The sequence below is a fragment of the Conger conger genome, chromosome 17 (assembly GCF_963514075.1).
Source record: "Conger conger chromosome 17, fConCon1.1, whole genome shotgun sequence".
NCBI lineage: Eukaryota > Metazoa > Chordata > Actinopteri > Anguilliformes > Congridae > Conger > Conger conger.
The window spans coordinates 7,594,840-7,611,415 of record NC_083776.1 but is presented as its reverse complement, the minus strand read 5'-3'; the positions used below and the strand labels follow the sequence as shown (position 1 = coordinate 7,611,415).

General features: G+C 50.2%; 1 protein-coding gene and 1 long non-coding RNA gene across 4 annotated transcripts; one reads left to right on the top strand and one right to left on the bottom strand.

Annotated features, from left to right (window-relative positions):
* Positions 1-217: 217 nt before the first annotated feature.
* On the bottom strand, positions 218-16,112 carry ical1 (islet cell autoantigen 1-like). 3 transcript variants are annotated; one of them, XM_061225802.1, is made up of 16 exons: positions 15,609-16,112; positions 15,057-15,110; positions 14,917-14,954; positions 14,649-14,820; positions 13,117-13,189; positions 12,775-12,898; positions 11,848-12,046; positions 9,957-10,082; positions 8,130-8,228; positions 7,779-7,864; positions 7,646-7,695; positions 7,316-7,390; positions 6,688-6,885; positions 5,384-5,671; positions 4,815-4,916; positions 218-2,148 (listed from the first exon to the last, which is right to left on the bottom strand). In XM_061225802.1, the coding sequence occupies exons 3-16, from the start codon at positions 14,928-14,930 to the stop codon at positions 2,033-2,035; spliced, it is 1,722 nt and encodes a 573-aa protein (XP_061081786.1). In that variant the 5' UTR covers positions 14,931-14,954; positions 15,057-15,110; positions 15,609-16,112; the 3' UTR covers positions 218-2,032. The 3 variants fall into 3 exon arrangements, with proteins under 3 accessions (XP_061081786.1, XP_061081787.1, XP_061081788.1); XM_061225803.1 differs by lacking the exon at positions 6,688-6,885 and having other exon boundaries at positions 15,057-16,112; XM_061225804.1 differs by lacking the exons at positions 218-2,148; positions 4,815-4,916; positions 5,384-5,671; positions 6,688-6,885 and having other exon boundaries at positions 7,367-7,502; positions 15,057-16,112.
* Positions 3,518-12,063, top strand: LOC133116352 (uncharacterized). Its single transcript, XR_009705856.1, has 3 exons — positions 3,518-3,691; positions 11,639-11,755; positions 11,866-12,063. It is a non-coding gene; the product is annotated as an uncharacterized LOC133116352 (long non-coding RNA).
* Positions 16,113-16,576: the final 464 nt, after the last annotated feature.

The following is a 16,576-nucleotide window of genomic DNA, read 5'->3' as shown; positions in this document are numbered from 1 at the left end:
GTAAAACCTGGACCAGCTCTTTTTACTTCAGTCCACGTTCCAGGTGTGGGAGGGTGCCGGGTTTTATTTGCTGCAGTTACCCTGCCAACTCCATAATCCTGCTTTGCGAAATGCCCCCAGAACAGGCCTCATCACTTCAGAGACCCGCAGTCAGGGAATTTTGACCGTCGGCAGAAGACTTTTTTTATAAAGAAGAGTTCAGTCTCTGAAAGAAAAATCCATTAAAATGTTGTCAGTTTATTATTTCAGTAGTTAACAACTTTTACCAAAGCAATTTCAGCTTCCTGTTCAACAGAGTTGAGAATCTGAGAAACAACCGTGACATTCAGTATTGAAATAAAAGGCATAGATGGAAAACATTTAAAGCATGTTGTGACTGAAATACATTCCGTTCTATGTCATATCTGTCATTTTATAATGTGTAAGACTCCTTTTGACCTGCCTAAAAGAAAACTGCCGTGTTCAAATATTTACATCTTCTTACTCTCACAACCACATCAACGTTAATATTAATATTAAAATTAAAGCATACTTGAGTTTCAGTGTCACAGCAAAGTGTTGATGTGGGGAGGTGGGTAATGTCTCGAGCATGCCCAGGTCGTGTTTACTCATGGAGAAGAGGAAATTGTGCGTCGACCATGACAGGGACAGGCAGGTATCAGCACTCCAGCAGGCAACACAACCTCATTTTCTGAGCAGCTCAAATAAGAATAATAAAAAGCCTGTGTGGAGACCTTGGTGAGAGTCAGTCAGAGTCCGCCTCCTGTGCACCATCACAAGCTCCTGCAGCTTCAAGCAAACAACTTGGTCCCGCAACAATTCAAATAAAACGTAGGATCCAGTGTCCCAAACAAACACCGCCCCCAGCTGACCAGCCTGACAAACGCCACCATCCCCAAGTGACCAGTCTTTCAAACACCACCGTGCCCAGCTGAACAGGGCTACAAACACCACCGTGCCCAGCTGAACAGGGCTACAAACACCACCGTGCCCAGCTGAACAGGGCTACAAACACCATCTTGCTTCTTGGAGTGTCCGTATACACAAATATCAGGCTATACCAAACAATACTTTAAATAATACATACAGAGACGTATTTGTCTTACATTGGTTACATATTGTCTGCTGTAGTGTAAAATAAAAAATGTGTCAGTTTAAATTTCATAAGCAAATATTTGCAGAAGGCATACCCTGTTCCTCCCCCTATGTCACCCAAAACATACAGTAATGAAATTCACAGCAGTGGGAATCGCTTTAATATTATTAATGGAAACCCAAATCAAACCCCAAACATTACTTTGCATATTTCACCCTCTCCAGTCGCCCACAGTATAGTTATAGTTTCAGTTCAACACTCAAAACCCAACACATGGGGAAGTCCCCATAAAGAGCATTCCCGAATGCTCCGTGATTCCCCGAACTGGGAATTCTCAGCCTCCGTGCTGAGCAGTCACGGAACGAATGTGACCTTGTTCACTCCGCGACGCGATATTCAGTCCACGGTAAAATGTACTCTTTGGGAATAAGATTTTAATATCCACACACACATTAAATCACTCAATCATTTACCCAATGCCTGGTCGATTGTTTTGCTATTCATTAATTGCATCAGTTGCAAAAGTGAAAAAAGTTAAAATATTCAGTGCCCCGTTTACCCCCCAAATGGAAGTTATGCCAGAGCCGAAGATCTAGTGCGCACAAAACACCAGAAAAAAAAAAAAGCAGCTATCTATAATATACACCCAAGTATACTGCCAATAATGATATTACAGAATTATTATAGAATTATTATAGTGTTCCGGAATCTTAATACATTTCCGTGGCCTAAGAGAATATTGTAATCTGCCCGCCAAGTCTGGCCAACCAGAACTTGGATACAGAGAGAGAACACACAGACACACACACACTCACATTGCAGACACTCACACACAGACACACTCACACAAGCAGACAAACACTCATACACACAGACATGCAGTCTCACACACACACACAGACACACACGCTGCTCTGCTGCCCCACAGCGCCCCCCTCAGGCGTTGAGCAGCTCTTCGTCAGAGCGGCCGATGGCGTCCGGGTTGGAGAGCGGGTCCAGGTCGGCGAAGAGGTTGAACCAGGCGGACATGTCCCGCGTCGCTCGGGCGGGGGCTGCAGAGGGAGAGCCAGGGTCAGGGACCGCACCAGAGCACAGGCCACGAACACAACACAGCGCAGAGCGCAGGGAACACAGCACAGAGCGGAGGGAACACAGCACAGAGCGCAGGGAACACAGCACAGAGCGCAGGGAACACAACACAGCACAGAGTGCAGGGAACACAGCACAGAGCGCAGGGAACACAACACAGCACAGAGTGCAGGGAACACAACACAGCACAGAGCGCAGGGAACACAACACAGCACAGCACAGAGTGCAGGGAACACAACACAGCACAGCACAGAGTGCAGGGAACACAGCACAGAGCGCAGGGAACACAGCACAGCACAGAGTGCAGGGAACACAGCACAGCACAGAGCGCAGGGAGCAGAGCGCAGGGAACACAACACAGCACAGAGCGCAGGGAACACAGCACAGAGCGCAGGGAACACAGCACAGAGCGCAGGGAACACAACACAGCACAGAGCGCAGGGAACACAGCACAGAGCGCAGGGAACACAACACAGCACAGAGCGCAGGGAACACAGCACAGCACAGAGCGCAGGGAACACAGCGCAGAGCACAGGGGACACAGCACAGAGCGCAGGCCACAAACACAACAGCACAGAGTGCAGGGAACACAACACAGCACAGAGTGCAGGGAACACAGCGCAGAGCGCAGGGAACACAGCGCAGGGAACACAACACAGCACAGAGCGCAGGGAACACAGCGCAGAGCGCAGGGAACACAGCACAGAGCACAGGGGACACAGCACAGAGCGCAGGCCACAAACACAACAGCACAGAGTGCAGGGAACACAGCGCAGAGCGCAGGGGACACAACACAGCACAGAGAGAAACCCTGCTGAAGATTCCAGCTAAGACCAGCTGGGGTTCTAAGATGCGTGCACACACACCCGGTTATTAGCACACGTCTGTCCATCCCTGGTAACAGCTTAGCATAGAAAATGCAGCCTTCTGCTGCGCAGAGAATGTCAGCATCACTGAATAACTGCACATGCTTCAAGCAGCAGATAGACAAGTGTTTGATACAGGCTCTCATTATCTATAATCTACAGCTATATTTTTGTAACGAAAGATCTACATTGACACAACATGGGTGTGTGTGCATCAGTGTAACGTTAGCACTTAAATCCAGGACTTGGATACAGTCCGACTCCACGCACGATTTTCAAGACTTCTGACTTTGACTTTTCTTTCTTTTTTAGACTGACATTCTCGCAGCATCAGACAGACTCAATTATACACTCTAAAATGGACGCATACATAATTTAAATGGATTTCATCGCAAACGGATATTTTTCAATCGATTTCCAATTTTAAATCTTACCTGCTATTCACCTTTCACTACGCATTCAACGTCAGCGACGTAGGACGTTTGATCAATTTCTCGGTCGACGCGATTTTTGGAGTAAATACCATTTGTGTTTGCACCTTGACTGAGACAAAACTTTGACTCGATGCACCGTTTGTAAGCGTAAAATGGACGCGAAACGACGTCAAATGTTGGTCCCTGGTCCACATACATCCTGAGAGGTAGGCTCAATCCTTTTTTTATATAACAAACGTTCACTTACGCGGCTACGTGACTAAGTTAGCCTACCCAGCTAACGTTACAATGGCAACTCGCGCCAGTCGTGTTTTTTTCCTTCATTTTCTCATGTAGCGAGCTATAGTTATCAAACGCGTAAACTTTTAATAGGCAGTTAAACCAACACTTTTATTTCGGCAAATGGGCATAACTATTGGGAATAAACCTATTGTGGACAATGCTTGTCATAAAATGCGGGTTTAATATGATTTTTGGACTAACTAAGATTCTGCTACTTTAAAATGCGCATTTTTCAAGAATCCGTTGGGTAATAAAGTCAGGAATCCGATGGTACCGAAACGAACAACCTTTACCCGGTATTCAGTTATTTAGACTGAACTTGTTCTGATACTGTGGTCACAAGTTCTTTGGCGTTTCTGGTACGAGGTTACCCCAACGAGTTTAAATTACACCGTTGACCTACGTTAGTCTGCCCTTAGTGTGTTGTGTTACTTGTTGTAGTGAAACGTTCTCATACACTTCTCCAACTAAAACCACTTGTATTTAATTACTGCCAATATCATTGGCGTATGTGTACGCATTTTCCCGTCATTTAAAAAGAGATATATTTGGCTTTCTGTGCACCTCTGCTTAATTTGTAATATCATCATTGATAGAGGGAGTTATGAATTATTATTATTATTATTATTATTTATAAAAAATGTAATTCCCTACATTCTTGACACAAACCTTAGCACTACTGACTTGCGCTTGTTTTTCACGCCACCCAGTGGACGTTCAGGAGAACAGCAGCCGATAGAAAAGTAATGGAAGCGCACTGCACAGAAACACACCACTAACCAGCCAGATACGCCATCGTCTTACCAACCAAAGTTGTTTAAAAGATCAGCAAAAGCTGCCGTTCACTCGGCAGACCGGACGGGCGTCTGTCCCAACACGGACATTTTCCCCAGAGATTCCCGCCACGGAGCAGAGCCAGGGGTGAACCCTCATCTCCCACCCATCACAGCCCCAAAAGTGTCCCGTCACCATGGAAACTGTTGTAGCCCCCGAAAAGTGTCCCGTCACCATGGAAACTATATCAGAGCCACCCAAAAGTGCCCTCACCATTGGCTGTCGTCTTTGGAGCACTTGGAGTGGGCGGGGCCTGGCCAGGAGCCTGTGGGGGCTGCAGGGGCGGAGCCTGGAACATGGGCGGAGTCACCCAGCCTGCAGCAGCAGAAGGGAACAGTCAGTCCGGACATGCGTCCATTAACAATCAAAATTCACTTTTTACTCAATTTACGAAAGTCTTCATAAACAAATGAACAGGTCTCAAAGTATATATTCCAAAAAAAAGTATAACATTGTAATACTTATGTATTTTCACGCACAAGGAAAAGGATTTTTGAACGTTATCCTGTACCAGTGGGCGTGTATGGTGACCAAATGTACGGTTCCCCTCCAATCAAAATCCTTTCACACAGCAGCACACATCCTCATTTGATGTCAGACCCCCACACTTATGTGTATATGTATACTAAGCTAGTGCCGCTCTAACCTGCATTTCAGGGTGTTTTAAAAATGCCATTAATCTGAATAGGGCTCCTGTGTAACTGCATTAAGTGCTGTGATACAGCATGGACAGTGGCAGGGCATTCCTCCGGCCAGCAGGGGGCAGACTGCCGCAGACAGACCTGTGGAGCTGAGGCTCTGGTCCAGGAGCTGAGAGGGCAGGAAGGCGGCTGAGGCGGGGGTGTGGGAGGGGGAGAGGAGGGGTGCGCTGGCGGGGGCCGCGGGGGGCGGCGGTGCCGGGGGCTCGAAGCTGCCGAAAGCGTCCTGCCACTCCCGGCTGAAGTCCTGACTGCCCCCCGACGGGCCCCCGCTCAGGAACTCCTGCAGGAACAGCAGCTCCCCCTTCATCTCTCCATCCTCATCCTCCTCGCTCTGCTTCTGCTGGGCAGGCTCCAGCAGGTCTGTGGCCCCTGTGGGGAGAGACAGAGAGAGGGAGAGAGGGGGTTGGGGGAGGGTTAGAATCTTTATTTATCCTCCTATTTGGCAGACTCCATTACCCACAGTGTCTTACTGGGAAGATGACATCACACATGTGATGACGTCACAGCAAGCGAATACGAGTTAACCCGTATAGCACACGGCTACCTAAGGAAGCACAGTGATGAAAACAGATCCTAGCAAGTGATGCTGATAGTTAGAGACAGAGTCCTGAGCAGAGAGAGACTGTCAGAGACCCACACCATCCCCCCAGAGAGACCCACACCATCCCCCCAGAGAGACCCACCATCCCCCCAGAGACACACACCATCCCCCCAGAGAGACCCACACCATCCCCCCAGAGACACACACACACCATCCCCCCAGAGAGACCCACACCATCCTCTCAGAGACACACACACACACACCATCCCCCCAGAGAGACCCACACCATCCTCTCAGAGACACACACACACACACCATCCCCCCAGAGAGACCCACACACACACCATCCCCCCAGAGACACACACACACCATCCCCCCAGAGACACACACACACCATCCCCCCAGAGACACACACACACCATCCCGCCAGAGACACACACACCAGCCCCCCAGAGACACACACACCATCCCCCCTGACAGGAGAGGACAGGGGTACTGCAGGGGGAATGAGGAAGCAGGAGTCAGGCCCAGGAGCAGAAGAACCGCTCTCTACAGCACACGGGTGAATCAGCAGCCCAGTCCAGCAGGGACTCTCAAATCCGGCCCTGGTTTTCTTTCCTCCCGGATAATTAATTGAACAATTTATGCTGCTGATTGGCCAACCTGTCTGCACACCTGACTCCCAGGTAAAGAGAGGGTGGAAAACCAGCAGCCCTCGAGGGCTGTGATTTCAGGAGCAGGGCTGTACAGCATAGAGGAGAATCAGACAGGAGCACTGTACAGTATAGAGGGGACTCAGACAGGAGCTCTGTATCAGGGACGGTGCAGAATCGGGCATTATTACCCAGGCCCCAGGGCTCTGTGGGTTTGGTCTCCAGTGGGGGGAAGCTGCTGTACCAGGCGGAGCCTGCTGGGGGCGCTGTGGGCGCTGGGAGGGCGGGAGGCACAGGGGACTGATGGGATAGGAGCTCTGGAGGGTCGGGCAGCAGGAGGTCATCGTCTGTGTCGAGTGCACTGGGGGAGTCACCCAGCTCACAGAGGGCTGGGCCACACACACACACACACACACACACAGGTCACGTTAACATATCCATGCACACACACACACACACACACACACACACACAGGTCACGTTAACATATCCATGCACACACACACACACGCACTCGCACGCACACACACACACACACAGGTCACGTTAACATATCCACACACACACACACACACACACACACACACACACACACACACACACGTCACGTTAACATATCCTTGCACATCCACACACACACACACACACACACACACTCACACTCGGACGCACACTCACACTCTCACATACACACTCACGTTAACATATCCATGCACACACAAACACACACACACACACACACACAGGTCACGTTAACATATCCACACACACACACACACACACACACACAGGTTTTTGGGGAGCTCACTGCAGACTCACCAGAGTCCAGGCTGGCACACAGGGAGCCGTCGCTGTCCCTGCCCCCGCTCTGCCTGTCCAATCCCTGCGCCGACGCTGCAGAGAAACCCCACCCACAAGCTCTGATTGACAGGCACACCAATGCAGTCTGAAGATTTCCAGTGCACCAGGGACCATCGAACCTGGCCTCCAAATCCGGCCCTCTAACCTAAACGAATGCATTTCTGTCTGTCAAGACACCGGTGTATATCATCAAGTTCCTCAGCATGAGATGGCAGTCCCGGAGGTGTGGTCACGTTAAACAACCTCAGGATTTCTGTTTGAAAAAAGAGTGAGACGTAGGCTTCATACCAGTGTCTGTGGCCGGGTTGCCAGGTTTGTCCTCATCCAGGGAAATCAACCTAAGGGGGAATCAGGAAGTGTGTAAGGGACGGCATTGAGAGAGAGAGAGAGAGTGTGTGTGTGTCAGAGGCAGCAGGCTCACTTGTCAGGGCTGGGTTCAGCGGCTCTCTCCTGGCTCTTCTCCCGAGTGTCTGCCTCCCCCAGCTGGTCCAGGGGGTCCCGCAGCTCCTACAGGCACACGCAGACCAGTAAAACTACATTTCCCATCAAACCCCATCTCACAGCATACACACATGCAGTACACAGGGAATTACAGTATTTTACCCCACAGGTTTTTTGGAACGGCCATGCGGACACACACACACACACACACACACACACACACACACACACACACACACACACACACACACACACACACACACACACACACACACACACACACACACACACACACACACACACACACACACACACACACACACACGGGCACCTTGAGTGTGGTGAACTGATATGGCACATAACCCTTGAAGGCCTCGTGGATCCCAGACATCATGTGGGCCGTCTTCTCCCAGAAGTGCAGCAGATTGGTCTGGGGGGGGCAGGCATATATCAGCCCTCCACACGACACAGACAAGCAGCATTTAAAGCATTTCACAAGATGAAGAGCTGGTAGGTTGTGAGCGAGTGGGTCAGTAGATTTGGGACAGACCTGGTAGGTCGTGAGCGAGTGGGTCAGTAGTTTTGGGACAGACCTGGTAGGTTGTGAGCGAGTGGGTCAGTAGATGTGGGACAGACCTGGTAGGTTGTGAGCGAGTGGGTCAGTAGATGTGGGACAGACCTGGTAGGTCGTGAGCGAGTGGGTCAGTAGATGTGGGACAGACCTGGTAGGTTGTGAGCGAGTGGGTCAGTAGATGTGGGACAGACCTGGTAGGTTGTGAGCGAGTGGGTCAGTAGTTTTGGGACAGACCTGGTAGGTCGAGTGGGTCAGTAGATGTGGGACAGACCTGATAGGTTGTGAGCGAGTGGGTCAGTAGATGTGGGACAGACCTGGTAGGTTGTGAGCAAGTGGGTCAGTAGATGTGGGACAGACCTGGTAGGTCGTGAGCGAGTGGGTCAGTAGATGTGGGACAGACCTGGTAGGTTGTGAGCGAGTGGGTCAGTAGATGTGGGACAGACCTGGTAGGTTGTGAGCGAGTGGGTCAGTAGATGTGGGACAGACCTGGTAGGTTGTGAGCGAGTGGGTCAGTAGATGTGGGACAGACCTGGTAGGTTGTGAGCGAGTGGGTCAGTAGATGTGGGACAGACCTGGTAGGTTGTGAGCGAGTGGGTCAGTAGATGTGGGACAGACCTGGTAGGTTGTGAGCGAGTGGGTCAGTAGATGTGGGACAGACCTGGTAGGTTGTGAGCGAGTGGGTCAGTAGATGTGGGACAGACCTGGTAGGTTGTGAGCGAGTGGGTCAGTAGATGTGGGACAGACCTGGTAGGTTGTGAGCGAGTGGGTCAGTAGATGTGGGACAGACCTGGTAGGTCGTGAGCGAGTGGGTCAGTAGATGTGGGACAGACCTGGTAGGTTGTGAGCGAGTGGGTCAGTAGATGTGGGACAGACCTGGTAGGTTGTGAGCGAGTGGGTCAGTAGATGTGGGACAGACCTGGTAGGTTGTGAGCGAGTGGGTCAGTAGATGTGGGACAGACCTGGTAGGTTGTGAGCGAGTGGGTCAGTAGATGTGGGACAGACCTGGTAGGTTGTGAGCGAGTGGGTCAGTAGATGTGGGACAGACCTGGTAGGTTGTGAGCGAGTGGGTCAGTAGATGTGGGACAGACCTGGTAGGTTGTGAGCGAGTGGGTCAGTAGATGTGGGACAGACCTGGTAGGTCGTGAGCGAGTGGGTCAGTAGATGTGGGACAGACCTGGTAGGTTGTGAGCGAGTGGGTCAGTAGATGTGGGACAGACCTGGTAGGTTGTGAGCGAGTGGGTCAGTAGATGTGGGACAGACCTGGTAGGTAGTGAGCGAGTGGGTCAGTAGATGTGGGACAGACCTGGTAGGTAGTGAGCGCGTGGGTCAGTAGATGTGGGACAGACCTGGTAGGTTGTGAGCGAGTGGGTCAGTAGATGTGGGACAGACCTGGTAGGTTGTGAGCGAGTGGGTCGGACAGACCCGGTAGGTTGTGAGCGAGTGGGTCAGTAGATGTGGGACAGACCCGGTAGGTTGTGAGCGAGTGGGTCAGTAGATGTGGGACAGACCTGGTAGGTTGTGAGCGAGTGGGTCGGACAGACCCGGTAGGTTGTGAGCGAGTGGGTCAGTAGATGTGGGACAGACCTGGTAGGTTGTGAGCGAGTGGGACAGCATGTTGCAGCGGCTGGCCCCCAGCATGTCCACCTTCTGACAGACGTCGTTCTTCAGCTTCTCAAACTGGCCCTTAGTGTTGCGCACCTGGCCCTGGACCTGCAGACCACGCTGATGAGTTATACAGGGCAGCCTGTGGCCTCGTGGCAGCTAAATAGCTTGCAATGAATATTCTTTCTGTTTCTCTGGATGCAAAGATCCAGAGAATAACTGCAGGAAACAATGTTTTAACATGCACATGCACATACACGCACAACCAGTTTGTCATGTGACCGAGTCTAGGATCGAGTGCGTGGTGACAAGTGGAACATAAACTCAGAGAAGTAAAATATTGTATATAGTGTTAAATATTTCACATGAATTATGTCTGTAAACCTACAGAAGTGTTTATTCACTGTTGAAAACTTGATTTCTCCTTGTGGAAAACGAAACGGGCTCATGTACAGCTTCAATGTGGAGTGTGTGGTTCAGGTCTGACGGAGTCGTTGATTAAACAGTCGCTCAGAGACATTTCAGGGTCTCTAGGGAGCTCTTCCTGTTTTCCCTGGAGGGCTGAGATAATGGTGTTTTCACTGAGGGAGAGCAAACATCGCGTGCTGTTCCAGGACACTAGCTTCCCCCCCCAAAAAAAAACAAAAAAAACAACCTGGCTTTCTTTTTAAAACAGAGCGTTCTGCTGAAGTGTCAGATGGGTTCAGGGTGTTCAGGTCAGGGCCCTGGTTTCTGTTGCTTAAAGCGTCTGTACCAGTAGACCAGGACAGGATGGCAGACTCATTTACCCACAACCCATCTTGATTAGCGCTCAGGCCAGGAAAGCAGGGCACAATGCTGCTGATAAGAGGGGAGTTTCAGCATCCGGCCGCTAAGCAGTCCCGCGGAGGGGAACCTGCTCCCTCCACCAGGGGAAACGCTGCACTGATTTCAGCAGAGAGAGTTTGCGTTTCAAATACCGTTAATGAAAACCGAAAAAACAAAAGCCTGATTGAGGTATGTCTCATCTCGGCTGCACCTTGTCCAGGCTAGTGCCCACAACTTCCCCCCCCAACTCATCAGATCATTAAAGTCATTCACTTCTTTGTTGCTCTGGATAAGAGGATCTGCTAAATGCCTGTAGTGTAATGTAATGTAATTCAAAAATGAAAATACGAAGAGGGAGGCTTCAGAAGGTTTTGAGCCTGACCCAGGGCCAAACAGGCTGTCAGGCAACACTGTGGCCATCCTCACTCTCTCCAATGTGTATTTATATTTAATGATCCCCATTTATACTTTAACGGGGGAGGGGGGTAATGTTGTGGCAGATGGCGCCAAGCCATTTTTAAACTGGCTTCTTCAGAGTCCTAAAAGTGAGTGTAAATAATGCGTAGTGTGTTGCATTAAATACAATTTCACAGAGAACGTAGTCTGAGCTCCCAGCACTGAGGAGACCGGATTGTTACAATATGAAAGGTGCCTCCATGGAAACGCTGCCTGGCGCTCAAACAAAGGGACAAAACCTCCATCTGAGCCAGCCTCCCGAATCATCGCCTAACCCTCCCCGCGGTCCCGTCGAACGAGGCCGGCGTGCGTATTGGGTTACGGGGTTCACACAGCTCCGGTTCGCAGGGTAATCGCAGCAGTGTGTGTTTTCTGGTCTCATCTGCCTCCCCTTTCTCCAGCCACACACAGGGCCCATTCACCGCCACCACCTCAGTGTGACGCACAGCCCACCTGGGAGCCGCGCGGCAGCCATTTTGTGCCGGGAAGCTCACCGCACACATCGGCGAGATGGAGGGGTAAGGATCTGTGCGCCGCAATTAAAAGTCACAACCTCAGATAGAGGTCTGAGCCCAGCCCCCCAGCCCCCCAGCCCCCCAGCCCCCCTGACCTTGCGGAACTTCTCCAGCTGCTTGTACGTGTCGGGGTCCAGCTCCTGGGACACGTCCTTCATCCAGAGCAGGGCGCCTCGGTACTCCGTGCGCGACTTCTCCATGCGCCCCACCGTCAGCAGCGTGTCTGTGATGGCCCGCCGCCGAAACGTCTCCACCTCCTGCTCCAGCCGCTGCAGCGGGGCGCAGAGAGCCAGCCTGGGGGGACGCATGTAACAGGGAGACGGAGAGTCAGTCTGGGGGGACGGGGACGCATGCAACAGGGAGACAGAGAGTCAGCCTGGGGGGACGCATGTAACAGGAAGACAGAGTCAGCCTGGGGGGACGCATGTAACAGGGAGACAGAGAGTCAACCTGGGGGGACGCATGTAACAGGGAGACAGAGAGTCAGTCTGGGGGGGATGGGGACGTATGCAACAGGGAGACAGTCAGTCTGGGGGGATGGGGACACATGTAACAGGGAGACAGCGTCAGGAAAGAGAAAAATAAACAGTGGTGGAACAGGCCTCTGAAACTGAGTGCCACTGTCTATTTGGGCCAGTAAACCCCAGCCTCTCACTCTTCCTGGGGCGGCCTGTAGCGTAGTGGTTAAGGTACATGACTGGGACACGCAAGGTCGGTGGTTCTAATCCCGATGTAGCATAAATAAGATCCACACAGCCATTGGGCCCATGAGCAAGGCCCTTAATCCTGCATTGCTCCAGGGTAGGATTGTCTCCTGCTTAGTCTAATCAACTGTACGTCGCTCTGGATAAGAGCGTCTGACAAATGCCAATAATGTAATGTAATGTCCTATGGTTCCAAAGACAAATGCGTTCCCAGTCAGTTAATGCTAACCAAGCTGACCCCGTGCTAGCCGAGCTGCTAACCCCACGCAAGCTAGCTAGCCGCGCTGACCCCCGCTAGCCGCTGTAGCACTGCAGTACCGCTGCTTGGCGGAGGAGCACAGGGCCCTGCTGGTGGCGTCCATCATGTTCCCCGCCTTGGTCTTGTCGTGTTCAGCCTGGAAGCGCAGAAACAGCCCCAGCTCGTTCTCCTCCTGGGACAGATCTGGGGCGGGCAGAGACAGCGATTGGCCCCTCTGAGACACTCACACTCACACTCACACTCACACTCACACTCACACTCACACTCACACTCACACTCACACTCACACTCACACACACACTCACACACACACTCACACACACACTCACACACACACTCACACACACACACACACACACACACACACACACCAGTCTGCCGCTCTCTCGGGCTGTACTCACGTGTGATTCGCTCCTGATACTTCTCCACTACTTTCAGCAGCTCGGTGCATGTGGCCTGCACCGACCGGAAAAACTGCAGAGAGAGAGACCGTCACTAGCATTACCTCCTCTTTCCATTCTCATCCTCAAAAACTTCTATTTCATAAATAAAACCCTTTACAGGGATATGGACCCTGAACTCTGAAATCTCCAGAGTACTGAGAACCACACACACAGATACTCAAAGGCATATCTTTATTCTCACAGACGTATTTGGCTGTATACATGTACATATAGATCAGCCTCTGGATGGACAGCTGTGTTAAAGTGCTGAGTCAGCAGGGAGACGGGCTGGGCTGAACAGGGGAGAGGTGTGACACACACTAACATCCCCTCTGCAGGGAGACATCACAGCTCACTGTGTGAGTGTGAGGGGCACTACAGCAACTACCGCTACACACACACACACACACATGCAGACACACACACACACACACACACACACACACACACACACTCATACACACACTACAGACTACACATACAGACACACACTACACACTACACATACAGACACACACACACATGCAAGCATACACCCCCATACACACACACACACTACACACTACTCACTCATACACACACTACAGACTACACATACAGACACACACACATGCAAGCATACACACCCATACACACACACACTACACACAACTCACTCATACACACACTACAGACTTCACACTCATACACACACTACAGACTACACACTCATACACACTCATACACACACTACAGACTACACACTCATACACACACTACACACTCACACTACACATGCAGACACACACATGCAAGCATACACACCCACACACCCACACACACACACAGAGCAAGCTGCCATAATGCCTTTATTCCAGGAACTAACAACACAACTCCTTTACCAAAAAGTTGTGAAATACACCCTGTCTTTCATAACCTCCATCTCACTGGCAGCCTAAAACCGGAGGCAGATGTGGCACATTGTAGTTGCGCACGTGCGTGCGCGCACACACACACACACACACACAGGTGGTGTAGGGTGGAGGAGCTGATGGAGCTGTGTTGGGTGGTGTTGACCCTAATTCACAGCGATGATCTCTGGCCTCTTGAGACCCGGCAACAGAGCTGTTTCTCTAGCCACAGCTGGCACCAGACAATAGAAACGCAAACGCACACTGCCTTAGCAAACACACCGATGCCTATGCAGAACTGAAGTCTCGCTGTGTCACCTCTCACATTAGTTTTATTCCAGTGCACTTGAATAAATGTCTTGTTTGATCAGAAACAGGAAAAGGATTTACAATAATGATCTGATCTAGACTGGACACAATACAAAGACAGATTTGGCAGGGATATGAAGGAGTCAAAGATCCACACAGACACACACTTTCTCTCTCACTCTCACACACACACACACACCCATACACACATACATACACACACACACACACACACACACACACACACACACACACGACAGATGTACTGCACACAGTCGGGCATTAGCACACCTCCAGCTTGGCATCCAGATCGGCGTCCGATGCCACCACATACTCGTCCTCTTTCTTGCCCGTCGCCTTGATCAGAACCTGCTTGGTCTTCCAGAACTTCTTCTGCATTCGAGCCATGACCGAGCTATCGTCCTCGAGTACCGCCCGGCCACTGAACATGTCAGCGGAGAACCTGCCGTTTCAGGACGGAGACGGGTTACCACGGTCTTAATACAGGCCACAGTATCCTGTCTGCTATTCATTCGCTATTTTAACACTGAACACCTACCCGTAAGTGCTCATTTTCTGCGCAGCTGTGCTTCAGGTCTGTGAGGGAGACAGTACAGAAACAGTATTTTTTTAAATCGTTGAAATAGACCTGTTTGAAACATACGAGTCATTCCAAAGTAAAAAAAAAACTTAACGTACCTTTTTTTCTTTTTTTTCCCTTAGGCAGCTGACGTGGGCTACATCTCGGTTTACCTAGGTAGTGAAAGACATTACTGGACTCCGCGTTCTTATTCAACAACGTTACAAAAAAAATACATTAGCCAATGATTCTTTATGAATCACTCACGCTTATTTCAAACAATAGGCAATAATGTTAGCTTTAAATGAACGATAGGAGTGCTGTCGCCACTGGCAAAGACGCACCGAGCTTCCCAGGAATATGCTTTTAGAGAAGGAGGAAAACGGAAGCGGTGACAGCTGTCTGCCGGACTAATTCAGGAGCAGCCCATCGACCGATCTTACAATTTCTATCTACCCTAGTAATGTAACGTTAGTAAATACACGGTTACAATATGATATAACACAACAGACTAGCTGCTAACATACATTTTTCAAAATACACCGTATCCGGACTCTGCGCCCTACCAACCAAAAGACACCGAACCAAATAGCGAGCTAACTCCAACGATTATCTTGTCCAAGAAACCGCCACGATAGCCTTATTCTGCAGAAATTTACTTGAACCCTTACGCAGTTCCAATAGGGTATCCTTTCAGCAAGTGATGAAGGTCATGTATTTTTTACAACCTGCCATGAAGTGCCTAAAATGTGCGGTTCACAGAGACAACAATTCTGACATCAGATCTCCGTGTAAAACACCTGCTCTATTTCAGTACAGCTGCCTAAGAAGTTGAACTGGAAAATTATTGCTTTCTCTGGTTAGGAGTCAGCGAATAAGCAAGATAGTCCAATTTTGCGTTAAAAGGTTGCATCATGATAATAGCTAGCTAGCTACTTCTTGCCGATACAAAAATACGTGAGTCAGTCGCCGCTACGTATACGTGTAGCCAGCTCTATCAGATCGTATGTCCACATTGAATGTGCACGGTTATTCGGATAGCTCTACGTCTGCACAAGGACAAAACTCCATTATTCTCCCATTTCACACCCATCACAGATGTAAGCTACGCCTGGCACCCTCATTAATGTACTCTGAAGGACGTTAGCTGCTGTATCCATTATTGTCATCGTTGACAGCTGGCCACATTACCTTTCCGTGCAGCACGCAGTGGGGTATACGGTCGTTTTTATTCGAGGCTTTATTGAGAAAAACAGGATGTGATGCCGCGGTTCATCCGCACCGCTAGGGGCCGCTAAACCGACAAAGAATTCAAAGGAGGAGAGCACATCTGAGTGAGCGGCGAGCATATGGTTCATCTGTTTGGTGACAATTAATTGTTGACATTGCTGTTTGTGGAAACGTTAGTCACTGTTTAACGGCGAATAAACACAATAAGCTCCCCTCGTGAACTGAGATTTGGAACAGCAGATATTCCTTTGGCAAAAATATAAAGCGATGAACTCAGCCATATTAGCCAGTTTATGAACAAGATGCACTTGTCTGACCTGGAGATTGCGTTTGTGATCTGCACCCTGAAATACATTGGCTAATTAAATTTTTTTATTCTGGACAAGAAACAAGTTGGCCTTTTATTTAA

Coding starts and splice junctions, on each gene's coding strand:
- ical1 (XM_061225802.1), bottom strand. Junction 12,899..13,116: donor GTATCAGGAGCGAATCACAC/GTGAGTACAGCC, acceptor TGCCCGCCCCAG/ATCTGTCCCAGGAGGAGAAC. Junction 12,047..12,774: donor TGCTCCTCCGCCAAGCAGCG/GTACTGCAGTGC, acceptor GCGTCCCCCCAG/GCTGGCTCTCTGCGCCCCGC.